Below are 26,965 nucleotides of genomic sequence, written 5' to 3'. Positions count from 1 at the left end.
TAGATGGTAGCATGATGAAAGCTGACTGAGAGTCAGAGCTCCCTCCTATGCTCAGAAAATATGATATGTGGTGGCAGGAGAGAGAACAAGTACCTAGTGACCAAACAGTGCTGAGCACTCAAGCTAGAGGGCTTCTCTTTGCCGATTCCAGACAGACTGTTCAACAGAAGACAATCATGCAATTACCACAGATGGTGGAATATGACTTGTGGGCTGGGAAACTTTACTATGCATGTGGACCTAGGTTTGAGCCCCCGGAGCAGCCAGTATAGGAGAAGCCTTGTAAGTGGTGGATTTGTGCTATGGTGTCTCTCCTGTTTCTCTCCCTCAGTCTGATATTGAAAGGAAGAAAAAAAATGCCCTAGGAGTTGGAGAATCACATGGGTAAAAGAAGTCCCAGTGACTTCTTGCTATTATTTTTTTTCCTTCTGAGTGATTGGGTATAGAGAAAGAAACACACACACATCCACTCAGAGAAACAGCACAGCATTCCTCTATCACTGGCATAGCTTCCCCTGGTGCCCTGGTGCTCCCATGTGATGCTGGGGCTTAAATTTGGAGCTTTGTGTTTGGTTAAGTCATGCACCTTAGTGGGTGAGCTGGATAGTTCCTGATCCTTGTGTTCTTCAATGCCCCCCAACCCCACCACTGCCAAAGCAGGATGAAATTTAAGTTGTTATGACTTTTAATAGGGGCTGAACTAAATTCTTAGATGTGAACATAGAGATGAAACTAGAAATTTATGTGAACTTTTAGGAGTTCCTGGTCCTCAGTCACATGATAACAATAGTGTTAAAACCATGGTTGTAGGGTCATGGTACATATAAACCCAACTCCATTGCTCAGGCTTGCTTCTGAAAGCTCTGGAGTCACAAACAAATCAGAGGAGACACAACAGTTCAAGGCAGATTGTTGCTGTTTTTTTTAAAATAAGGCAAAAGGTACTCACTAACTGAAGGATTCCCAAGTCCTCCGAAGGCATTGCCACCAACAGCTGCCAACCCAGAGAAGGTAGACGGCCGATTAAAAGGCTCTGCAGAAAAGACAGGGAGAAGAGAATGGTTGTAGGATAGAGCGAGATTATAATGGCCTCTTGAGAAGCAGGGGAACTGAGTTGGGATCATGCCTTCTCTTATCTCACACCTGGTTAGCCACACTTCTTCCATCGAATCCTGTAAAAAGTTTTCACGACACCTGGGTTTGGGACTTGGGTCAGTAAAACATGTCTGACAGCTGCCTTCCACATGCTTTGGCCCGTTTCTCTTTCACTGGGTTGGAAGTGATCCTCAAGCTACAATACTCTAGGGTATTCCTGCCCAGTCCCTCTCTTGCTGGGAATGTGCTCAGTAGAGCTGGGATCTTAAGATAAATCTCAGTGATGAGATCTATGAGGTACTTGTGTCATGTGCCCTGTTGTGCAAGCCACAGCTTGCAGCTGTCTGCAGACTCGAAGCAAAGGCCACAAATCAAGGGTCGCCAATGGCTAGGAAGAGAGCTGCTAAGGCAGTGAAATGTGATGTGAATCAAAATCAACGGGCTGTGTCTTCACAACCTCATTCTGTCTTTCTTCCTGCCTCCCGAAGTGGCCACGAGACATGGCAGACTCCTCTATTTCCCTCAGGAACGGGATCCCTGAGGTAGCCAGGCACAGCTTACAAGCTCTAAGCACGGATCAATCACATTCACAATGTGGCATGAGGGGGTGAGATCAGACCAGACCCTGGCATGCACTCAACCTGGCCATGTGTGTGTAAGCATGGGGTTTCTGGGACACACCTCACTTCCCATCACTGATGGCCACTCACCTAGGTGAGCAGCAGGGTTGAGGAAGTTGCTGTGATGAGGAGGCGGCCCAAAAGGGGTCCCAGTTGGGTGTGCAGCACCTAGGGAGGCAAAAAGTGAAGTCAGAGTTTGCAGAAGGTTGGCTCTTGGCTTGAGGATCCTGAGAGAGAGACTTCAAGAATGTATTTCTGCATCACATTAAGTATGTTCTTGTTAGGAAGCAGAAAACATATCCTCCCCTTTCTGTCCAAACAGGGGATATTGATTTTTAAGATTCTGACACACAGTATTAGTTTCACCCTGCTGGTGGTGTGTATGTGTGTGTGCGCATGGTTAATAAGGGCTTCTAAGACCAAAGACACTTGGAAAAAAGTAACCCCAAGTCCTTTGCTGAAGGGCTTCTTGGAGCCATGGATAAATAAATTCACAGGCTCTTTCATTCCCTAAGAAGAGACCACCTGGAGACGTTGGTGAGGAACAAGTCCTTACCTCTGAGACACAATTCTGAAAACCATGCATCCTATAATCTAGGTTTCTGAAGCTGGGCTTCTGGGCTCCACCACTTCCTCTTCCTGAACGATGTGACACTTTAGAAGGACACTGGAAGCATGGCTCTATGAAACTTCGTGTTGTGAGTGACATGGGAAATGAAGCCTTCTGACTTCTCTCAAACTTTAGGGCCAGAAAAGGCTAACTTACTTGGGCACCAACAATCTTACCACAAACTTTCTTAGCCTTAACTTTGCCTGTCGAGAACTTGGGCCTGCCTATCTTAGTGGTTTTCAACACCCTCACCCCACCAAGTTTTCAATTTATTTACTTTTAATTTTTGCCTTTAGCAATATGCATTTCTTATAGAAGCCTCATAATCTCTTTTCTTGAAGGGAACTGGGAAAGGGAAGTGTTAGGAAAAGGAGGGAAGAACATGAGTCCTCAAGGTTATCACACTGGCTGGCTAACATGGCCAAAGGCTGGGGAGGTGGCTCTCTGGGAGGTAGGCCTGGCCAAGGCCAGCAGAAGAGGCCTTAGTGATATTAAAGACGTTAGTGGCCAATAGTAAGATGAGAGTGGCTGAATTTATCCAGTGCATACAAATTACACACAGCAGTACAAAGTTCCAGCAAATAACCACTTAGGGCATGAATATACTATTGCTTACATGGAAAAAGACAACCTCCAGAACAGAAGTGTGAAGGAATCAGAATAAATTTATTGATGCCTATTCCATAATCCCTTCCACCATTCAGTTCAGACAAAGAAATATGAATTCCCTTCATAAAGCAGGCTAAAGAGGTGTAGGTGTGTGTGTGTGTGTGTGTGTGTGTGTGTGTGTGTGTGTATTTTTCCTTCTGATGCCCTAAGAGCTGCCTGCTGCCCTAAGAGCTGCCTGCTTAGTTCTGCACTGCCACTCCTCAAGCTGTCAGGACCAAATGTGCCTGTGCTGTGCAGGCCATCCCCACAGGAGACCGTCTGTCAGAGCCACAGCATCTCTGACTGGGAGAGCACCTATGGAGTTTTTGATTCTAGGTGCTGATTTGCTGTCCACCCGCAAAGTACAGAAATGATGCCCTCTCTCCACAGAGTGGATGGAGCCTGGCACATTCATTAGGCATTAATGGTGCTGCCAGCTAAATACAGACCCAGCTGCATGTTGTCTGTGCTGTACAAGCTAATTAATACTTCCATGAAGATGAGAACTTTGCTCAGCCAGGCAGCCTCAGGGGGTGGGGGGTGTCATGCAGTTCCAGAATTACTGAAGCAAAAAGAAGCCAATTCATCCTTTGGCTCAAAAGGAAGCCAGGGAGAAGTCTCTCTCTCTCTCTCCCCAAATTGCTCTCAGTGTAGCTCTGTCTCAGAGCCCAGGTGCTATGGAAACAGAGCTTTCAAATATGTCCCTAGACAGAAGTGTGAGAGGAAAAGCTAAGACCCCAGAAAATTCCATCTCCCCTCAAGGGCGATTCCCTCGCTCTGGCTGTGAGGCCCATTTTAATGAGGATTATTTCTTGCCCTGTAAGTCTTTCTTTCTCTTTCTGAATGGAAGAGCCTGTGGTCCACTAAAAATGAGTCCTGGATGGATCAGCTCAGGAGGATGAACGTGAAACTTGTTCCTGGAGGGCCTACTGGATTACTTCTGTCCAGGAGGATAAACTCAGCACAGTGGCCATGAAGCTGCAGAGCTTGTCACTTGAATGAGTTCAGTGTCACCACTTACATGTGCTTGGTCAGTAGCTTTAAGAAAGACTGTTGACAAGGAACTTTTGTTCTTGCCCACTTTTGTTCTGCTTGCTTTGAGCAGAAATGGAAGGTTAGCTGATCCTTAGAACCTTAGTTTACCTAGGGGGAAATAAATACATATTCCCAGAAGTTCATGAACCCAATCCTTCTCCAAATTTCCTGCATCCCTACAACTAAGTGGGTAGCAGAGGAAGCCAGCAGCCAATGGAATCAGCCTCCCTATTACCACTAGTTGACTGCACCTGTCAAAACCACCCCACCCCCACCCCCTCAAACCAGCCTGAGTCAACACCCTGGTGCAGAGTTCCTGAGTGCTCTGTGAGCACCAAAAGTAGGGACCACATCCTTACATGACCACCGGCAGTGTTTCCTTCTGATCCGCTCTGCCAGCTTTCTGCTCCTTTGCAACAGTGTAGGATGTGTTTGGGGTTTCATATTTAATGCACAGCCAATGATGAGCCAAAGCAATATGAGTCCCCTAAGGGCAAGAGGATCTTTCCTCCTTTTATATATTTATTTATTTATTTTCCTTTTTGTTTCCCTTGTTGTTTTTTATTGTTATTGTAGTTATTGTTGTTGCTACTGATGTTGCCTTTGTTGGATAGGACAGAGAGAAATGGAGAGAGGAGGGGAAGACAAAGAGGGGGAGAGAAAGATAAGACACCTGCAGACCTGCTTCACCGCCTGTGAAGTGACTCCCCTGCAGGTGGGGAACCGGGGGCTCGAACTAGGATTCTTATGCTGGTCCTTGTGCTTCACGCCACATGTGCTTAACCCACTGCGCTACCGCCTGACTCCCTCCCCCTTCTTTGTGAAAGAAGGTTTTATCAACAGAGAAGGCCCTGTGATGTGATGCTAAGCTGGCACCTGTTGTATTTTTTTGGCCATGAGCGAGCAGTCGACCACGAGTAGACACAATGCACTTAGCTTCCTGAGAACAACTAGTGCCCACTCCCCTATTCCCCCTGCACTCACCAGCAGCAGAGAACAAAGTTGAAGGCCGCGCCAGGTCATGGGGGTGGTGGATGGCTCCAAAGAGGCTCGGGCCTGGGGGGCGGCTTAGGAACTCAGGCTTCAGTCCAAAGTCTAGCTTGTGTGGGTCTGACTGCATTTGTTTCTAAAGAAGTTAGGGGAAAAGATATTGATGAGGTTGATGGCATCAACTCTGAATGCCCTGGACTCTGAGCTGAGCCAGCTTCAAGTTTATAAAATGCTAGATACTAGGAGGGACAACAACCCACAAACCGTTTATCCCTCCTTCAAAAGAAGGGTGAGCATGTGAGCTGCTGTTGGGGCCCCCTGGTGCCCATCCTCAGAAATGGCAAGTAGGGAAACTACTGTTCACCCTCTTAAGTTACAGAACACGAGGAAAACAGCCATATGCTACTTAGTCAAACTACAGTACTTCATGGTTAGCTGTAAAGGCCCATTTCAGCAAGTTTTGAAATGATACTGTTTGAAAGCTCATTTTATTAGGGACTCTGCATGAATAATCTGCTGTGTAAATTCAATGCTTAATGACTCCTTGCCATAGTCTAGTACACATAGATCACAGTACACTAGTAACTGAAAGTTATGAAAAAATAATATTTGCATTGCCTATGAGCTAATTTCCAAATGATCACTGTTGTCGACTTTGAAAGTTAACAACCAGAAATAAAGTCAGGGTATCCATTTAACTAATAAGGGTCTTTTATTTATCTAGGGTCTCTAATTATCTGAGAAAGAGGTCACCAGTCCAGACCAGCAACCATCAAGACACTATCTTCCTGTGGTCTGGGAGGTGATGCAGGGGATAAGGTGTTGGACTCTCAAGTATGAGGTCCCAAGTCTGATCCTCAGCACTACATGTACCAGAGTGATATTCTATTCTTCCACCCCCCCACCCCCATTAACAAATAAAAAAGTTAAAGGCAGTCTTGCTGGGAAATTCTTGTCATTCATGGATTTCACTTACTTATCTGTCTTCAAGCTAGTCTGCCAGATCTCCTTCCTTCAAGCTGGTAGCCCACTCAAAGCCCTTCCAGTTTCCAACTTATACTTTTTAATCTCTTAGGTTCATCTGAGTCTCCTAGTCCTTCTGGTCCCATTCCTGCTTCACCTTAGACTTCCCACCTCACATGCACCTGTAAATAAAAATTCCTGTCCCAGGGTATGATCGAAAAAGTGAATAGGAATGTAAGAATCAGAGACCAGGGAGCCAGGCGGTAGGGCAGCGAGTTAAGCGCAGGTGGCACGAAGCACAAAGATCCTGGTTAGAGCCCCCAGCTCCCCACCTGCAGGAGGTGGCTTCACAGGTGGTGAAGCAGGTCTGCAGGTATTTCTCTTTCTCTCCCCGTCTTCCCCTCCTCTCTCCATTTCTCTCTGTCCTATCCAACAACGACATCAATGATAACAACAATAACTACAATAATGAAAAAACAAAAGGGAATAAATATTTAAAAAATAAAATATTAAAAAAAAAACAGAGAAGCCTTATGCATGCTCCTGCTGACTTTTTTGTTCATATGTTGGGACCAGAAATCACTTGTAGGTGCAGAAGAAACCCCTTATCCATCACCCCACCTAAAGCAGCTCTGAAGTTGAAAGCCAGGCTCCCCCAGAAGCAGACACATCAGTTGGAAGCACACACTCCTCCACCCCAGTGAACCTGAAACAGCTTGACTAGCACACAGGCTGAATGTCCACTGAGTCCCACACCACACTGCGGGCTGGGGGCTCCCTCAAGGAAGACTAGGTGAGTAACTAAAACAATAAGTGAATGAACGTTAAAGAGGAAACACGACAAAGTAATCTTTGCTCATCTACCGGGGAGACTATCACTCGAGTCCCACATAAAGTATTCACCCCCACCCAAGCTTCTAATTTGCTACAAATCTATAAAAATCTTTTGAGTGCCTCCTTTAATTTGGTTGCCAAATTATTTAGTGCTAATAGTGTATGGTCCACAGCACAGTTCCATTAAACACAACTTAGGTCCATGAAGCAAAATGGAGCTTGGGGATTGCAAGAATTTGCTAGAAGGGGAAGAGGAACAGCCATCTCATGAGCAAGAGGGCTCCCTAACTGAATCAGGATAATGAAAGCTGCAGTCACGGGAGAGGTGTTCGTGGAAGAGAATTTGCTAAAGTGGCACATGTAACATCTTTCACCACTTCTAACCAAAGGACTTTCAAGGAGGACATGTCTTCAGCCACATCAACCAGAACAAAATGTGAATTGAACTAAGCATGAAACACAAGTTAGCTCAACGCACACGCATATCCCAGCTAAGTTAAATGGAAAGGTTCCTAATTAAACTTTATTTAACAATAAAGAACAAAAGTAAGGAAAATTCACTGATGGGATGTTGTTATGAGGAAGAGTGGGTATTGCTCTTTGTTTTTCAAACTATTATTATTTTGATGAGCTGGGCCTCACATGTGTGAGGTGTCACCTAGCACTAGACACCTTTTCATTTAGATAAAGACAGACACCATGGCACCAGAGATGCCTCCAGTGCTGTGGTACAAGCCTGTGGTCCCAGGACTCTAATCGGGGCCGTGTGTGCGGCAAGACAGGCATCCTATGGAGTGAGTGGGTAATTTCTTTGGACCAGAAAGAGCTGGCATTGGCACCAAAACAAAAACCTCAGTGACCTCATTCACAGGGACTGGTCTCTTAGCTTTCAACTAGGCTAATTTCTTGTTGTTGTTGTTTTTGCCTCCAGGGTTATCGCTGGGGCTCGGAGCCTGCACTATGAATCTACTGCTCCTGGAGGCCATTTTTCCCATTTTGTTGTCCTTGTTGTAATAGTTATTGTTGTTATAGCTGTTGTTGATGGATACAACAGAGAGAAATTGAGAGAGGGGAGAAAGACACATGCAGACCTGCTTCGCCACTTGTGAAGCAACCCCCTGTAGGTGGGGAGCTGGGGGCTCAAACCAGGGTCCTTACGCCGGCCCTTGAGCTTTGTGTCATGTGTGCTTAACCTGCTGTGTTACTGTCCAGCCATCCCCCTTTTTTAATCACTTGAGCATTACAAAAAAAAATTCTATGATGACTTCCCTCCCTGATTACTGGCTTTTTAAATTATTCTCTTGATGGTTCCCAAATGTTGCTACAACTAAAAGCCTGCTCCTGGAAAAGTGGATTAACTAAAGCTTATTATAGTGACTTGGTAGCCTTCTCACATTTTTTTTCTAGGCAGAGTTACATAAGTAGTAAACACCCAGACTGTAAAACCCGGACTTGTGACAGTTCTGTCTCATTTTAATTTCATTTACAGATCTTGTTTTTTGTTTAAAAAAAAAAAAAGGTGATTGAAGAGCCTCTGAGGTCCCAGGTTCAATTCCCAGCACCACAATAAGACACAGCTGAGCAGTGCTCTGGTAAAATAAATAAAAAATGTAGGGAGTCAGACGGTTAAGCGTATGTGGTGCAAAGTGCAAGGACTGGCTTAAGAGTCCCGGTTCGAGCCCCCAGCCCCCTACCTGCAGGGGAGTCGCTTCACAGGCAGTGAAGCAGGTATGCAGGTGTCTATCTTTCTCCCCCCGCCCCGTCTTCCCTTCCTCTCTCCATTTCTGTCTTATCCAACAACGATGATATCAACAACAACAACAATAATAACTACAACAACAATGAAAAACAACAAGGGCAACAAAAGGAAAAAAAAAGTCATGTAAAATACTTTATTATTCCATTTATTTTACAAGAGAAAGAAAGGGAATACACCTGCCAGCATCACTGGTACATTTGATGCCAGTGGTCAAACTTGGCACATCTGGTTTGAGAGTCCAGAGCCAGTGCCCTACCTCCTAGATCCCCTAAATGTAGCTCTTATGTTACAGAAGGCCTAAAACAATTTGTGTGGTTTAATTTACTAAGGTGGCCATAGATTCCCTGTTTTTTGTTTCCAGCACTAAGTACTAATGTGGAGCCAGGCTCCCTATGGGCGTTTCTGGCCTTTCCCCTAATGTGTCATGAAGAACCTGGTAAGGCCTGGAATGCCTTGGCTATGATAACATCATAGCCAAGAAGAGAAAAATCACCCCCGGACAGGCAAGGTAGTTCTGGGAAGCATCGATGGTACTCTGATCACGAGTAGTGGTCATCAAGAGGACTAGCTCACTGCAGACCAAGTCCAACTTCCAAAAGAGCTATTTCCAACACTACTCCATGCTAATGGAGCATCACTTAGGACACCAAACACGCTGTTGTTTTCCTCAAGCCTTAAGGTGGCAAGAATGCAATGATTCTCACAGAAAATATGCAAGTATAGCTCTTCCCAGATGCTAAATATTTTCCATATGAAATACTTAACATTCCCAAACCTTTATGTTTAGGGTTTAATCCATACTTAAGCTCTTTAGATCAATAACATCATTTTTTAAAAAATAGCTTTTTCAAGAGGGATTTGATTCTGCAAATCAAGATGCAGATAGCCAAATGCCACCCAGTCCCATTCCTCTCCCCGAGGCTAGAAGAGCAAGACTGACCTTAACTTTCTGTTGGTGGTGGTAGATCTGCCAGGCAATGTGCACATGCATAGCACACCACTTCCCTGGTTTCTGGAATAAAAGTGAACATCGTGGTCAGAAAAAAGGCCATTCAGACAGAGCACCTTCAGTCCCCCAAAGCTTTCATCCAATTTTGGCTACAGAGGCTTGGCTGTATATTTTTCCTGGAAACAAGAGTGCTTTGTACCCTTTCTCCAACTGTGTCCTCTCAGCAGTTCTGCAGTGCCCAGGCCACTCAGAAAACCACACTTGAAAAGGCCCTGCCGGTTACCAAGGACAAGATGGTCAAAGCCTGAGGAAACCCTCTCTGTGCCTCTTCTCTCTTTCTTTTCTGGTGCCAGCTGGCAGACCTGGGAGCATGGAGCCCCACTTAACAAACGTGGCCATGCTAGAATGCAAATCAGCTGCTCAGAAGAGCTAATTAGTGAATGTCTGTGAATCAGCTCAAAACAAGAGAGAGTACAGGACCTGTCACAACCTCCCCAATACTGTGTGTTTCTGTAATTCCCAGAGTAGGACAAAGAGATTTACCAGTTTTATTGAAGAACTGTTCATTTCTCAGTTAAAGGAAAGAAGGAAGAAAGGGAAGAAGGAAGCAAGGAAGGAACTGGAAAGAAAAAAGGAAGAAAGGAGACAAAGGAAGAAACCAAATTTTCCTCCCCAGGAAGGAAGCGTGTCACAAACTCCCCTTTATGATTTCAGGTCATTTAGGAGCAAGAGTGTCTGTGGACACATTCTGTTGGACCACGTATGGGGCACACCTTCCTCTGTGTCTACTCCTGCTAAATCGTCTACCCCATAGCTGTGGACACACACCTGGTTGAGCGCCTATGTCACAATGCAGAAGGACCCATGTTTGATCCTCTGAAGGGGGAAAGCTTCACGAGTGGTGAAGCAGGACTGCAGGTGTTTCCCTGTCTTTCTCTCTCTCTTATGCCCTTCCCTCTCAATTTCTGGCTGTCTCTATCCAATAAATAAATAAATAAATATAATAAAAAGGAAAAAAAGAGGAAGATTTAAGTTGGGGACCAGTTTTCCTTCCTCATAATGAAATTATGGGCCATTTGCAATCACCTAAGTGATGACACAAGCCTATTTTTCTAGGGAGAAAGTGAGCTATATGTACCAGAAATGGATTAAATATAGCGGGAAATCTACTATCTATCTGCTATCCAACCAGCTTCCTCACCCCAAGCCAGCATTTATCCATTGATGGACAACCTTCAGGCCTGTCAAGTTGTTAGCAAAGCAAAACTTGTAGTTTGCCCCTTCCCTCCACAAAAAACAGGCTGAATGAATGTCTGTGACAAGCCAGCACCAGAGTGTAGAATGAGGTATCCACCAGTTAAAGTAAATAGATCCAGAAAGAGACTCTGAGACACAGATACAGAACTCAGTGAGATCCTAAATTCAGCCTTGTGGGCAAGTCTTCTCTGAAGTTTCCACTAGTCACACCTTTCAAGAGAACTGTTATCAGCAGACTTTGACTCAGTTGATTTTAATCCTTGAGCTTGACCTCAATGGCCTGGCTTCTCCCAACACTTCTTCTTCCGGTCAAGACAATTTGGGCTATTTTCAATCTCATGCGTTGGCAAACCCAACTACCCTCTTGTTTTCACATTTTTATTTCTTGTTTTCACATTTTTATTTCCTTATAATGGATTTGTATTTTTAACCCACAGGGAGTCAAACAGAGGTTGCAAAACAGTTCTAGAAGAAGCTTTCTTACCCTTAACATAGGTCTGAAAGGATCTGTCAACTGTGAAAAGAAAATGACAACTTGGTTACATGCCTGTCACTCAAACAATTGCTCTAATTAACAAATTTGTAGTGCTTCATTAGGAGGGGAAATTAAAATGTTAGAATTTTACTTTTAAATGAAGCCCTTTTAGAAAATAATTAACCCATTTTCACACTATCAAAAGTGCCAAGCGCCCCCTCCCCCACCACACAAGCTGGGGTAAAAGGATGCTGACAAGGCTCCCTCGAACAACGAAAGCAATTTGCCCTCTGGCAACAGGATGTGCTTATGTTGTGATCCATCTGAGGGGCTCTCCCTGGCTGGAGGCCTTTCAAACCAGAGGGCGTGTGGGCCCCAGGGCTGCAGAGTCCAGAAACCAAGGCATATATGGACAGAACTGTCTTTTCCTAACAGAGAGAACCAGGTCATTTTATTTTATTTTTTGAATCAACCTCTGGATTTGACCACTGACAGCAATACTTGAGATATTAGATATTTTCAAGAAGTTCACAAAACATCACAAAAACATGAACAGAGTTGAATCATTTGCAATGTCTACCTAACTCGAGCCTAGGGAAAAGGATGATGTTGGGAAAAAAAAAAAAGTCATTTTTTTCACATCTGCTCAAGAGGTGAATGAAAACAACAATCATCGAGGCCAGATCCTATGTATAGAAGGACTTCATTTCTTTTTTTTTTTTTAAGTACGTTGAGGTAACAGTTATGAATAAATAACATAACCAAAGCATAATGGCTATTTTATTTAGCTCTAGAGCATAAAAGGATGCTGACCACATTCAGAGTAGCAGGGCTACAATGTGGTGCTGACTTCCTGACCCCACCAGCTAAACAGGGATGGGGGGTCTAACTTCCAGAAAGACAAGCACTTAGTGCTCCATCCCATTCACATCACTGGACAGTTCTTTCTTTCTTACAGTGGACAGAGCACTGGACTTGCAAACATGGGGCAGGGAATGCTGTTTCTCTCTTGTGTCAATGCACTCTTGAGCTAAGGAGGGCATGAGCCATAGGCTGGCAGGCCCGCAGGAGCACAGACCTTGAAGTGCTAATACCCAGACCACGCTGGACTCTGTACGTACCCTCGGGTCCTTCTGGAGCAGAGTGTGGGGGACTGTCCCCGGTCGAGTGGCGACGTCAATGGGGTTGGATGTCTACAAAATAAAGGGGGCCATAGCTTAAAAGGTGCAGGGTGTATGGGACATGAAAGAGAGCTTTCAATTAGAACTACAGAAATCATGTGTTGCATTCTTGAATACATTATTGTTTTTTTCAGTGATCACATACTTTCTCTGTTTTCTTAAGATCCCTGACTAGATACCTTTTGCCTTCTTTAGCAAAAGCATCTAAAAGCAGAAAAGTGGTCATGCCAAGACCTCCAAAAGAAGCAACTCTTCCATGTGCTCTGAACTCTCATCTACCTCCAGATCCTCGTCCCTGGCTGTCACTGAGTTTTTTGCTTTATCACCAAACATTCCAAGAAATGCATAAGTGAACATCATTATAATTTGCTGTATCAGGTGCTTCTCATCAGAAAAACAGAAAGTGTTTCACAGACATTAAGCTAACTCTCTAAATTTTAACTGTCAGACAATAACAAGGAATTACACTCAGTAATTACTCATTAGCAGTGGTGGAAATGGGACAAGAGGACCTAATTTAGGGACCTCACAGATCGACCAGTCAAATGATTTCTAAAGCAATTCTGCTCAGTTTTCCCTAATCCTACCACTACCACCACCCTTAACATCACCAATAATAACCTTATCCATACGTTCTTGTCCTCTGAATTAAGAGCAGTGACAACAAAAGGTCTGTAGGCATAAGCAGTCCTTACTCTCTAGTAGTTGACAGACTCACTAAGATATTCCAGCAGGTTATTTTCTTTGAAAAAAATCCCACCAAGAAGTTCACTGGTATTGGAAAAAGGCCTCAAGTTTAGGCACAAAGCTATAAGTATATATATAAGTATTATATATATACTTATATACTTATAAGTATAAGGAGGGGGCTGGAGGGTGGTGGAGAAAAAGCTTGAAAGAAAGAAAAGCAATCAGCTGCTGTACAACTAACAATTAAGCTGGAGTTGTTAACAGCCTGATTTGCATACATATGAAGAACTCCACTAATGAACTGCAATCTACATATTCAATCAGTAAGATGGCCTGGAAAGGCCTATTTCAACACCAAGAGAGACACTTTCTTGCCCAGATGTAGTTTTCTGTGTGATTGGATAATTGTGAGTGAGGGAAATAGTCTAATTTATTAAATGACCTACCAGTCTGTTTGGGGATGCACCAGAGATTTGCTATAACCTAGAGGGGGCAGCCCAGGGTCTGAGGGAGTGGTACAGAGTAAAAAAGGGGGGGGGGGGAAGAGTAGGTCTGCAAAAAAATTTTGTCCCAAGGAGGAAGGGTTTGCAAGGGCCATCATAAAAGCCCTGTGTGCAGATATGTGACCTAGCACAGAAACTGCACTTATATACAGTAAAAGTGATTACAAGGTGTAGTCATTCCACCCCTAATGCTTTTTAATTCCTCTCCTTACTTCTAGTTTTAAGGCAACCTGCCTTTAACAGTGCACTATGCAGTCTGGGACGGTGACCCCAAATTGATGTTCTATTTTAGAACTGAGAAAACAAAGCAAAGCCCCAACAACAAACAACAAAAACAAGACCAAAATCTCACATAACAAAATATTGTTCTTTAAAATCTGGAAAGGATTGCAAACCTATACAGTTATTCTTTTTGATGGGGGGGTGGGTAAATAGAAAACAAAGAGGGTCAGTGGTAGATTTTAAGTTGTCAAAAAGTATTCTGAGGATTATTCAATATAGACCTTCAGAGCCCAGGCTACCTCATAACCAGGTAGGAAAGAATGAGTTAACGTACAGGGTGAAAGGTTAATTTCAGACTAGGGTGTTAGTAACTGATGACAGTCCTGATCTGAACAAATGTGACCATAGGTGGAAGGGTGGGGAGGGAGAGAGAACAAGAGAGAGGGGTGGGGGAGAGAAGTACAAAGAGATGGTATTGTTCTCCACCCACAGGCAAGCCTATCTACAGACAGATGGGGCTGACAAGCAAATGAGACAGAAAGAACAGAGAGAAGAACCCTTGACACAACTTGGAAGGGTATCCTTTTATTTTGGCACTTTCCTTCCATTGTATTATAATTAATAAAGGCTCAGCTAATCTGACACTTCATAAAATTCCTGGTCCACAGATTAGGTCCACAACAGTCATGGGAAGGTCTATATATTCTGCATTATTGTATTAAATATATATATGGTGTGTGTGTGTAGCCCAGTTCTTCCTTGTACATGCATGATGTCATAGTTCCTAAGTCAGACAGAGACCCAAGGAAGGAGAGACATCACTCACCTCCCACATGGTGCCAAGGGCTTGATCCCAGGCCATGTGTATGGCAGACGTGCGCCATATTAGTGAGTACTGTCTCTGGCCCTATTCTGCACAGGAAGCGTGTGCCCAACTGAGATTACATGGGTAATACCGAATAAAAATGAATTATTATTGAAAATTAGTATTGTTGAACAAAATAAAATAAAAACTGCACTGAGCAGCTGCTCAATTAACTCACTTTGGATGAGAAAAAGTAGCCACTGGCAGGTGAGAGGATAAAGAACCCACCTGTGTGCCTGGCCTGAGGCTCTGCTCGCACGTGTGCCCGTGCGTTTCCGCTGTCAGGTTTCTTACCTTCGGCTGAAATGCTCCTTGAAGTGAACCAAAAGGGCCAGTGGGTGGAATCATAGGGGGAATGCCCGATACTGCAGGAGGATAGGAATGGAAGAGCTGTGGCCAGAGATGGGGGGGGGGGGAAGACTTTAGTAGGAGGCAAATGATATATTCAAATCCCCTTCCCATAGAAAGACATCAACATTAGCAAGCCAAGTAATCTCAGTTTGATGCTATTAGTCAAGAAGCCACAATGAAATGATCACACAGATGTGCCATGAATGTTTAACTTAAAAAGTTAAAAGTAGTTCAGAATCAATCAGCCAACAAATGATGTCCCAGCTGAGGGCATCATTAGAAAGGGAGCTTTTCTAATTATTAATTGTTAAATCGGATAGAAGCCCTAAACGGTTGGAGATTTTAATGCATATCAAAAACAGGAGGGGGTGCAGAGCCAAATAAGATGCCCAGAAAATTACATGTTAATTAGAAAAAAAAAAAAAAAAAGGAAGGGGGGCAGAGAAGAAAAAGAAGCAAGTCTCTGAGTTCCTGGATTCTATACCATTAAAACTCAATTAGTACTTTTAGATGTTTAATAGTTTGAGGAAATGAAAGAATATTCACAATCCTTGCTTCATTAGGTTGTTCTAGAAGTGGCAGTTCCAGAGGACAAGTTAATCGCCTCATTCTACAAGTGATGACAAATATTTATGGAAGGGGGAAAGCAATGTGACTGGAACACACTGAATGGAGCTGCCCAGTTTTCTATGAGATGGACAAGCTCAGCAGAGGCCGAAAAACCAGATCTGATGCTTTAATTCTGACTACTCGGTGAAAAGAATAATGATTCTGAATTAATACTACCAGTGTTGCTGAATTAAGAGTTTAGAGGTTACAGTGGAAGAAAGAAATATAAAGCAATAATGAAGACACCAACATCTTTACCTACTCCTAAAATGTTAATATTTAAGGGCCTGTCTATGCCTCTTATTCCATTCATTCTGACCATATCACTATGTATACACTTAACTAGTCTGAAACACACATTTCACAGTTCTGTTTTCAGAGCACGTACTTTTCTGTTTTTTTTTTTTAATTTCATTTTGCTCCCTTCAATGATGCAGCAAAGTTTTTTTCAGACTAATTGATATTGAACTAAATCCACTTAAACAGTGATTGCAAGCCAAGTGCCCTCATTTAAAACTACTTTTAAGTCTAAAATTGTGTTTTAGATACTTGAGTGCATTGCAACTTAATTCCCCTTATAATGTTCTAATCCCCAAGCAGGGGAGACTTAAGTACTTCACATATTATCTGCTATCACTAATAATAAGGAAGGGGGGGGGCCCCTTTCCTTACAGTGGATGAAGCAGAGTAATTAAATACATGTCACACTAAAACTCCGATTACCCTGCCTCCAGGTGGGAATTTCTCCTTTAATGTTTTCAATTAAAAAACGTGATGTTTGGGCTCTTATTCCACCACTGACCCTCAGAACATAACTAACTTACTGCCCCTGCACCCCACTGGCCGAATATCTGAAAGACTATTAAATATAAACCATCCAAAAGTCCAACCTAGGAAACTCTTGTATGGAAGTGGAATATGCATTTGGTCCATGGAAGCAGACCTGAGTCACCTGTTGGGACATACCAAACTTTCTCTGAGAAAGTTTCTTCAGTAGGAGACAATGGGCAGAAATGGAATGACTATTAAGAGTGGCATAATTTGCAGAGCAAAGGAGCCTCCAATAGGTCTATGGGGTTTTGACTGGCCATGGTGGTGGAGGTGGGGGTTTGCTTTGATATCAGTCAGAGTAGTGAGCAAGCCATGTGGGCACCCTTCTCACTCCATTTCTGAGGTGACCTTCCTCGGGTCCCTTTTGAATGTACGCAATTCTTAACTGAGTTCTAGTATCTTTAATCCCTGACATCTCAACTAGTTCAGTATCTGCTTATCTAGTTCAAAGGAGGAATGAATTCACAGGCCTTGATGGTCTACTAGGCATCACTTCTATTCAAATGATAACACTATATAAAAAAAAATCAAAGTAAGAATAGTTGAATATGGAGGATGCAACATGGCCACAAGCAATTAGCGATCTTCTTTGTCTTTCCAGTTCCATTATAATAAACCACTGAGAAATAAAACTTGCAAAATTTCAGGCAAAAACGATGCAGTATTCACTCCATAATCAAAACATCACTGAGCATATCAGCTAGATTAGAGCCAATTTAAGTGTCAGAATATACTCTTAAAATTTAAAAAACAAAACAAAACAAAAAAGTCAACCCCAAACTCCAAGTACTTGTTAAAATAATGAATGAGTTTAAAGAGAAGAAAAAAAGAAAGCAAAACAATTTTAAGGTCATTTTGTTCTTAATTGGTTACATTCATTTTCAAGCCAGCTAGATAGAAGGGGATTTGACATTTCCTGAGTAGAAACAAAATTCAAATTTTTAAAACTTCTGAGTCAAAAGGATAAAAGACTTTCCTCCTTTGTGGTACTTCAACTGGTGGGTGAAATCTTATGACTTCAGTCCCCTGAAGCATTCAAGATTCCACTGTAGACACCCCACTTTGCAGGCCTGGCTGCCAGGGGAGTTCAACCCTGTTGTCAAGTCATGGGAGTGCTGATTCTTTTGATTTAGAAGACGATACTGCATCTTTATCCACAGCAAACACCACAAAAGCAAGCACCCAAAGTGACAAAAAGCAATGGGGAGTCTTTGTGGAGATGGTTAAGGAGGGTCCCCAGTCATGGCAAGAGCACAAGACGGAAAGGAGGTTACAGCGAAGGTGTAATATGGACTCACACTGTGCCGGTAGAATGGGTCAACTTTTGTAGGGTATTTGTCAAACTGTAAAGGGATCAAAGCAAAAGCTAGTTACTTCAAAGATCTGCATTTCTGTTTACCATTCCAGTGGAGGCAGCCCTGAATAAACTTCCCTGCCACTAGATTCCACCACCTCTGGTACATGGAACCTTTCTAAGAACCTGAGTCACTCAGACCAAAACCAGCACAAGTAGAGGAACAGTGAAAACCAGTACAGTGTGGGAAGGTTCTGGCCACAGGACTTCACTATATACTATATTAGAGACTTGCTCAAGCCAACCCTCTAAACTTGAGGAAAGAGGCAATTATTTAGATACACTGGAGAAAACCGAGCATGTGGCTTGATTTATCAAGAGGGTTGCCCTCATTTTTACTTTGGCAACGAGCTGCATTCAGCTCTCTCTGGAAAGTACTCTGGGTTGTGCTATCATCTTCTTGGAGGAGAAAAAGAGGACACACCCTGCTGCCTCTAAATAATGTTATCACCCTGGTGTTTACTGCCACCCCTTGTTAGATTGCATTTGTGAAACAGCTCATTCAGACTGGCATAAACTCCTTCCCCAAACAGTAGCCCCTTAAAAACCGTAGTATGGAGTGGGCAGGGAGGTGGCATGAGTTACACAGTTAGATCCCTGGCATTGAATATCCCAGGATGATGCTCTGGTTCTCTCCCTCCTCCTCCCCCTCCTCCTCTCTCTCTCTTTTTATGCTAATAAACTTTTCTTTTAGTGTGCTGGCTTTGTTACATATTATGTCCTAGGTTTGAACCTGACTCCCATCTCACTCAAGCTTTGGTGTTGTGTTCCCATCTGAAAAAAGTTGATCTGGGACAGTAAAACCCCAGAGACATACACCGCTGTAAATAAAATTTAGAAGATCCATTTAAAAATATTTTCAAAATATTAAGTCGAATATCATCTGGGTAGGGATGAAAAGCCTGGTGAAAGGGACTTCTCGGAATCCTGGAATTCAAAGCTGTTCTCACCATTAGTTGCCTTGTTTTAGTATTCTTTTCCCATGAAAGGATCTCCTGAACTATATGGAAAACCCTCACTGTTTGAGTTAAGACTGTCTCAGGACACTTAAGTTTCCTAGTGACTGTGTACTACAGGGACTGGTGAAAAGGCATCTAGCTGGTTCTCCTGGTCCATGTTCTCCCCAACAAAGGTCCAGACCATGTCACCCCCAATGCATCCTCCCGGGAGCAGGCCTCCCTGAACTCTTGTGGATACAAGGCAACACCACTTGGGAAGCACTGCCTTTTGAAACCCAAGAAACAGAATGCAGTTAACACCGCAGGGAAACTAGCTGGCAGAGCCAGTGCAGCACCTATTGTAAGGCTCCCGATGGCTGGATCCCAAATTTGGGCCTCCTCCAGCCTCACCCTGCCTTTTAGGATCCTTGGACATTATATGTTGGTGTTTGATGCAAAACAGACACATTTCTTTTTCTTAAGTTTGGAAATTATACCTTGGGAGGTTTAAGAAAACAAAGTAGTCGTTGAAGAAGCTAACTACCAACACTGGACATGACTGAGCTAAGGGCATCATACTCCCCTTACTCTCTCCCCTGCCTGATCAGACACAACAGTCCAGAAGAAACCTGCTTCAGGTCCCGGTTCTCCTGCCAAAGGGCCCCCGAAGTGGCCATCATGCCCCAACAACCCCCAGCCCCGTGCTGCATGAGAAAAGAGTCGTGCTCTACTTATCCTCACATTTCTGCCTGGGGTACGCACCATGGGAGGTGCTGGCGTCGGCATGATGGCAGTAGGCGGGATGGCGTGGGGAAACGGCGTGAATGTGTGCTGGTGTGTGTGCTGGTGTGTGTGCTGGTGCTGGTGTTGGTGCTGGTGGAACTCAGTCCGCAGGTAAGGCGGGGGGCCCAGGGACGCCCCGCGGTCAGCACTCTGAGAGGCCAAGAAGCGTGTGTTCAGTTCCTGTCGCAGGATGTCTTGTTCTGGAAAAGAAGGGAGAAGGTTAACAGTTTTTCCAGCAAGGCTATGTCCCACAGAGCAGGAGATCCCTGATGTGGTGGTGCCCGGGGTAGCGGAGTTGGGGCTCTTAGGGGGTGTGTGGCTGGACCTGTACCTAGCCACACTTGGACTCTCCTGCTCTAACCTTTCTGCTTTTAAGGGACAGGTGGCTTCTCAATGACATTTGCTGAGGGACTCTGGATCAATGATCAGAGGTCTGTTTTCAGTTCTGTTGCTGTCAGCTGAGTAGGAAAGTCATCATCTGTGCTTCAGTTTCCCTATCACAGGGGGACAATAGTATTGCCCATGTTGTCTTTGGGGTTCAAGGAGTTTTTTTTTTCCCTACATTTTAGAGGTTTAACATTGCTACAGCGGATTCTACACTGAGACACTTGGCCTGACAAAGGACCTAACAAGTATTATTCATTACTTCTGTCCCCGAAATTCTCCAACATACTGATACCTCAAGTGCATCCATCTTCCCTTCCCCAAGGGCAGAAAGTCCTACTCAACTTCAATAAAGCCCTTAAGCCAGGACTAGACCTGAGGAGGCTATAGACAAGGGCCTGGGAAACCTTTTGTCATTCCTGTGGGAGACCAGATGACAGGCACAGAGAGTCTTTGTTTCCTACTCTGTGGGTGAACTTTGCAGGAAAAGTCACTTGCCTTTAAGTATCCTGGCTCTCCTTGGCCCAGTGCCTGGTTCTCTTGAGGTTATACTAGGCTGACATAGGGGCTGACACACATTTTTTTAAAAGCACAACCCACCAAGGATTGGAGGGAGGTTGTAATTACATACAATAAAGCAGAGAATTGTAATTAATGAAACCTAGAGACTGATTGGGACACACCACCAGATGAGGCCATTAGTCAAGGACAGCAGGCCCTGGGGAGCAGCCCAGCACCCCATCTTACCTGAGTAGGTGCTCCCGGCAGGGTGTCCGGGGACCTGCAGACTCCCTGATGTCAGTGGTGGAGGAGGAGGCAAAGCCGTGGGAGGGGCAAACATATTGGGGTGATGTGAGTGTGTGGGGGGCTGCAGGGTGGGTGTGAAGCTGTGCAGGGGGCTGTGGTTGGGCAGTGACAGGGGGAATGGGGAGGCTGACGGGTGGTGGGAAATGTGAGGAGGGGCAGGCTGAGTCTTTGCTGGAGTGCTGCTTCTGCTACTGCTGCCGGAGTCAGTCACCAAGGAAAAGAGAGAAAAAGGAGGTAAGCAGCGCAGTTTTTTAAAAGTAAACTAATTCATTCATTCATTAAAACCAACCCTGCCTTCTGGCCTGAAGCACTCAACACTTTCTCTGGCCTCTCAAGACTTTTCAGCTCCTCAGTTTGTATTTCAGAAACCTTTTTCTGAAGCCAGCTCTAAACATTCCACACAAGCCCCAGAGAAAACAAATGGCTCCTACAGGTGCTGCACACCACAGGGCTCTGGAATGACTGCTAAAAAACACAGGCCCACGCTCACCTTGGTAGCAAAATGCTCTTCTAGAAATTCCTTGGCATTTTCACCTTCACTCGTAACCTTGCCCCAAATGCAATGGCACTGCCAGGCAGGCTTAGGAACCTTAGTGCAGCCCACCTCCTGTCAGCCTGTCATCGAAGGAGCTCAGAGAAGAGGTGAGGCAAGGAACTGGGGCCTTCCATCACCTCCAGAGCCAGGAAACCACAGAAAGAGTCTGAGGTGAAAACAAAGGTTGGCCCTTGGGGGAGGAGCTATTTCGTCACCAGTGAAGGAGCAAGGCTACTGGAAGAAGACACCCTGGACACAGCACCACCTGAGCCCTACGGCATGGGCCCTACATTTGGGGTTCTGTCTCTCAGTCCATAGCAGGCCTCTTCCTAAACTTCCTCATCCAAGCTGGCCTCAACTGTACCATGCCCTCAACTGTTTGCTAGGCCTCTTCCTCCTCCTCCCTGTCTTCACCGTCTGGGGGTCTCTGTGACCATTTTAATTCCCATCTCCTCAGGAATCCCGAGCCCAGGACCACCCCCCTCCTCCATAGCTGACTCAAAGGTGGGCTTACCTCAAACTGTTGAGACTTAGGCTGCTGCTGTTATAAGCTGACAGCGGCTGGGGGAGGCTCTGGGCCGTGGGGTGAGCCTGCACGGGGGGCAGGCTGGGGTGGAGTAGCTGGCTGGGGGACTGTGGCCGGGGCGGTCTCTGCACCTGAGACTGAGGGGCAGGCTGGAGCTGGACCTCCGGGAGGCCCTGGGGAGGCTGTGTGCTTGGTTGTGGGGGTTGAGGTGGGACCTCTGTGCGTTGCACCAAGTCAGGGTCCGGAGAAAGCGCTTGTGTTTGGGGCTCTGCAGGGGGCTGTGGGAACGGCTGCAGGACCTGAGGGCAGGGGTCTTTAAGCACCAAGGGCTCAAAGATCGGCTCTTTGCAACAATCCTGGCTCTTCTCCTGGCTTCTCTCTAGACCCGATATCTTGGGGACAATCGGCCCATCATCCTGGCTGTCATGTTCGGGTAGTGCACCCACACCCAAGTCTGGATCTGCATGGGGAGAGCAGAGAAAAAGCTCATGAGAGGGGAATGGGGGATACAAACCCCAGGACCAGCTCAGACACCCAAACTGCCCAGCCCAGCTCCATGTCCCTGGGTCAGTCAGCCAGGAGTGTCTAGAAGGCAGCTGAAGCCCAGAGGGTCTGCAAAATGAACGTTTTCCATAATCTTCACAATGCCTTTTCTGAAACAGCAATAAGATAGTAGTTGACAAGCTGATTCCCACCACCCCTCGCCCCTTTAAAACAAGCAGAGCTCTTGAAGCTACAAGAGAGAAGAGTTTCCAATAGCCAGAGAAGCAAATGTCATTTCACTACACACAGATGTTTCTTCTTGGCCTGGCCTCCCTCCCCCCTCCCTTTCAGTCTGACTGATGAGACACACTTGACATTTAGAGAAGTAATTTTTGTTGTTGTTGAGCAAGTGCTAAACTTCCAGTCAAAAGTTCAGCCTCCTAATGCTTGCCAGCTGATCCCTGCAACATCTGAGATCAAAGGCCCAAACACAAGCTTAAATCAAATTGACTGTTGGCTCCACATGCTAGAGCTCTTAATGGACTCCCCTGGGACAATGGGGGGCATCCGGGAGAGGTCCAGGACTGAGGAGCTGGACACTCAGACTCAGCATGGACGTAAAACTTAAGTAAAACTCTACCATCACGGAAGAAATGTCAGTGCTGGAGGCACAGAATTTTGGAACAAGGTCAGAATACAAGGGGTTAGTCTCAGACTTCAAATTTGTGTTCAAATCAGCTGAAGGTCTGGTGGTAATGTAGTTTTAGATTCAAAGGTGGGGTCCAGTCTGGCATGAGTCTCCCCTAGAGAGAGGCTGATGCCGGGGCCACGCTGTGGGCAGTGAAGGGATTTACTCAGCTGACTTGCGTCTTAGTCCAAACTCTGTCACTATCACATGCCTTTTCTCTGATTTATACTACGTTGCTCAAGCAATATGAAAGGCCTTGACAGTAAGAATTTTGGGGCTGAAACAGTTTTACGATTCCACATTTGCATGAGTCTATCAAGGCAAAGATTAGGTATCATAGGTGGGCTAATTGATAATATATTTCCTCTTCCTTTCAATTATTCAATCAATGTACCTTCCCAGTTAAGCGTTTCCATCTTGACAGTCAATTTGTCTTACTGTGCTTCTGCAAAATGGGCAAGAACACATCTTAATAATTCTGTATTGCTCTGTATACTCTGAATTTGCCAAAGGATGAAATCTGCTGAGGTCGAAAGAAATCACGCACAAATTGACTAGCTTTATTTAAAAGCCTTATTCAGTACATCTTGGGGTTCTAAACTCTTGTGATTATAAAAATAGCACATCCTACTTATAACAAAAGGCATGCAAATTAAAATGACATTGCTACTGTCAGAAAGGGTAGTTTTATGGAATGTAAATTACATGCCAGTAAATAGCTGGAATACAGTAATTTTTTTTTTTTTTTAAGAATTTAAGACTTGGGAGCCGGGTGGTAGTGCAGCGGGCTAGGTGCACATGGTGCAAAGCGCAGAGACCAACACAAGGATCAGGGTTCGAGCCTTCGGCTTCCCCACCTGCAGGGGGGGTGTCGCTTCACAAGCAGTGAAACAGGTCTGCAGTTGTCTCTCTTACCCTTTCTGTCTTCCCCTCCTCTCCAACAACGATACCAATAACAACAATAAAAACAACAGCAACAAGGGCAACCACAATGAGGGAAAAATGGCCTCCAGCAGCAGTGGATTTGCAGTGCAGGCACCAAGTCCCAGCAATAACCCTGGAGGCCAAAAAAAAAAAAAAGGAAATAAAATTTAAGAATAAAGTAGGGAAAATCTGTTTCATTTTGATACAAACTCTTGCAATTTATTAGTAGGAAGTAAAGCTTTATGTGGGGGCAAGCTGATCACATTTAAGCCAAAGGAGTGCCCCTAATCAAAGGAGTGCCTTGTAAGGATTTGATCCAGAGATAAAATATATGTTCATTTTTACTTAAAATGTGTATAGGCTCTGGAAGAACATCCTAGAAACCAATAATAACAATTAGCCTTAAAGTCATACTCATGACATCTTGGGGTTCTAAAATCTTGTGATTATAAAAGTAGCACTAGTTACTATTTGGGAGGAGTGAGAATTATACAGAAACATTGAAATTTAAAAAAACTCAGGGTGACTGGGAGTTGGGCGCAGCGGGTTAAGCGCACATGGCATGAAGCGCAAGGGCCGGCTTAAGGATCAAGCTCCTGGCTCCCCATATGGGGAAGGGGGTGTCACAAGCAGTGAAGCAGGTCTGCAGGTGTCTTTCTCTCCCCCTGTCTTCCCCTTTTCTCTCCATTTCTCTCTCTTATCCAACAACAACGACACCAATAACAACAACAATAATGACTACAACAATAAAACAAGGGCAACAAAAGGGAAATGAATAAATAAATATTTTTTAAAATGAGGGGGGAGGTAGATAGCATAATGGTTATGCAAAAAGACTCATTCTTGAGGCTCTGGAGTCCTGGGTCCAATCACCATTAAGCCAGAGCTGATCAGTGCTGTGATAAAACTTTAAAAAAGTAAAAACACCTGCGGGGGGGGGGGGGGGGGGGTAGCTTCACAAGCAGTAAAGCAGGTCTGCAGGTGTCTATCTTTCTCTCCCCCCTGTCTTCCCCTCCTCTCTCCATTTCTCTCTGTCCTATCCAACAACAACAACATCAATAACAACAATAATAGAACAAGGGCAACAAAAGGGAATAAATAAATAAAATTTTAAAAGAGTAATAAAAAATAAATTATTTGAATCAAGTGCTTAGGCTACTTAAACATATAAAATTTTTTTAAAGCTTCTGTTTTTTATTTTTACATTACAGAATTACATGTCAACAAGGGTTTGAATCCATACCATTCCCACCACCAGAGTTCTGAATCTTCACTCTCTCCACTGCAATCCACCACTGTTCCCCTAAAGTTTTTGGCATAGGCCACCATCTTCTCTAAAACTATCTACCCATATTTATACATAGTTGTCCCTTGTTTTTCTGATTCACTCCTCTCCCTCTAAGCTACTCATGACACCATAACTATCTCAAATGTCCTTCTCCTTTTCCTTCTCTCTCTGTGTGTGCTGATGCAGCTGGAGTGCAGAGTCCTCTTATCTTCATCCTATCATTTCCTCCACACTGGGAGTACGGATCAAGGTAGTTTATAGGGAGCAAAGTTCTGGCTTCTGTAGCTGCTTCTCTGCTGAGCATGGGTGTTAACAGGTGGATCCATACTCCCAGCCTGTTTCTATCTTTCCCTAGTGGACCAGAGCTCTGGAGAGGTGAAGGTCCAGGACACATTGGTGAGGTCACCTGCCCAGAAAAGTCTGAGTGGAGTCATGGTAGCATCTGTAGCCTAGTGTCTGGAAGGTGGCATGACCTAAGTTGAGACAAGATGGTTAATAAAAAAGAACCAAAAAAATAGGATCAGAGCAGATTAGCTTAGGGATTTTAGGGTAGAAGAACCATTTTTAGGCATGTTCCTGGGGGCATACAACAATAATAGTTTTGTTTGAGTTTGGTAGCTAGCGTGAGGTTGGACGAGAATATTGTCTGAGAGAATGGTGTCAGAGTAGAGAAAGGGGCTAGAAAATTGGATTAGGGAAGGGAGTAGCTCCCATTCATATAAAAAAGAATTTTGTGGCTAAAATTAACTATTCACCTTCATCTACCTGCTCTAGGGCCCATATGTAAATGTATATTTATACTTCTTAGCACCAGAGCCTGTGTAACCTTTAAGTCCCTAATGGTCTGAGCTTATAGCTCATGGTCACAATCTGAGGAACATTGCAGGCTGCACTCATTTCAGTACCAGTGCAGCCTGCAATGTTTTTTTCAAGTGGCAAGGTAGGATACCCCCAGCCTCCCTTCAGAGACTGGGGTTTATCCCTACCGTCATTGCTTTATGGTAGAACCAAGGTCTTGTGAGGGCCCACAAGACGCTGTTCCTTATGGAAGCGACCAGTGGTAGTGAAGAGAGGGACCCTTTAGAGGTTAACACCCATCCAAGGATTCCCTAACTAGGCCCCCAGATGATCAGATGGTGTGATACTGACCAAACAGGCTATTACTAAGTGGGCCAGTCTCTTGGCCTTATCCTTATTACTTTTGTAGTCCTTTCTCTATCTGATCTTAAGATTTTCTCTCAGTTGTTTAGGCACTGAGTATCATTTGTTGAGCCCAACCAGAAAACTTTACTCATTTATTATTGAGACTTGGGGGGGTGGGTAGGGGGGGACCAGAGCCCTCATTCTAGCTACATGTGATGCCAGGGAGTGAACTCACAACCTTATACTTTCAAGTCCAAAGCCCTAGATAGCCTACCACTACCCAGACCACCTATTAAACACCCTTAAAGAAAAGTGGTCTTGCCATTAAAAACTGAGTGATGGAAAAATGAAATAAAACCTAGAAATTTGAACAGGCGTAAAGAATGTACTTTATATAAAAGTTAAATATATGTCAGTTGACAAAAATGAAAGATTTTACAAAAACTGACCAAAAAAAATTAAACTGAGAAACAAACAAAAAACAAACAACTGAATAATTATATCTCTCAACTCAAAAGGTACCAAGGTACTGTTACAGACCAGGTCAACCAAACCTACAAGAAATATTCCTGTCATTTCAACTGAAATAGCAAACATGTAACAAAAGGAAGAGCCAGACTATTTA

The 26,965-nt window shown here is 44.3% G+C and overlaps 1 protein-coding gene across 9 annotated transcripts in view; it reads right to left on the bottom strand.

The window, feature by feature from the left end:
• The window catches only part of AUTS2 (activator of transcription and developmental regulator AUTS2), a 1,407,660-nt gene that overhangs the window by 5,994 nt on the left and 1,374,701 nt on the right, over window positions 1–26,965 (bottom strand). For 2 of the 9 annotated variants that reach the window (XM_060173541.1, XM_060173547.1), the window contains 11 exons: window positions 21,803–22,274; window positions 20,694–20,947; window positions 19,521–19,762; window positions 17,786–17,830; window positions 14,991–15,086; window positions 12,357–12,428; window positions 11,245–11,274; window positions 9,495–9,566; window positions 4,993–5,134; window positions 1,806–1,883; window positions 950–1,033 (listed from right to left, as the gene is read on the bottom strand). In XM_060173541.1, the coding sequence (XP_060029524.1) occupies window positions 950–1,033; window positions 1,806–1,883; window positions 4,993–5,134; window positions 9,495–9,566; window positions 11,245–11,274; window positions 12,357–12,428; window positions 14,991–15,086; window positions 17,786–17,830; window positions 19,521–19,762; window positions 20,694–20,947; window positions 21,803–22,274 (1,587 nt within the window). The remainder of the gene's footprint in view (window positions 1–949; window positions 1,034–1,805; window positions 1,884–4,992; window positions 5,135–9,494; window positions 9,567–11,244; window positions 11,275–12,356; window positions 12,429–14,990; window positions 15,087–17,785; window positions 17,831–19,520; window positions 19,763–20,693; window positions 20,948–21,802; window positions 22,275–26,965) is intronic. The other 7 variants (XM_060173544.1, XM_060173548.1, XM_060173543.1 and 4 more) reach the window with 6 other exon arrangements.

The sequence above is a fragment of the Erinaceus europaeus genome, chromosome 15 (genome assembly GCF_950295315.1).
Source record: "Erinaceus europaeus chromosome 15, mEriEur2.1, whole genome shotgun sequence".
Taxonomy (NCBI): Eukaryota; Metazoa; Chordata; class Mammalia; order Eulipotyphla; family Erinaceidae; genus Erinaceus; species Erinaceus europaeus.
This window is presented reverse-complemented; position numbering and strand designations above follow the sequence as displayed.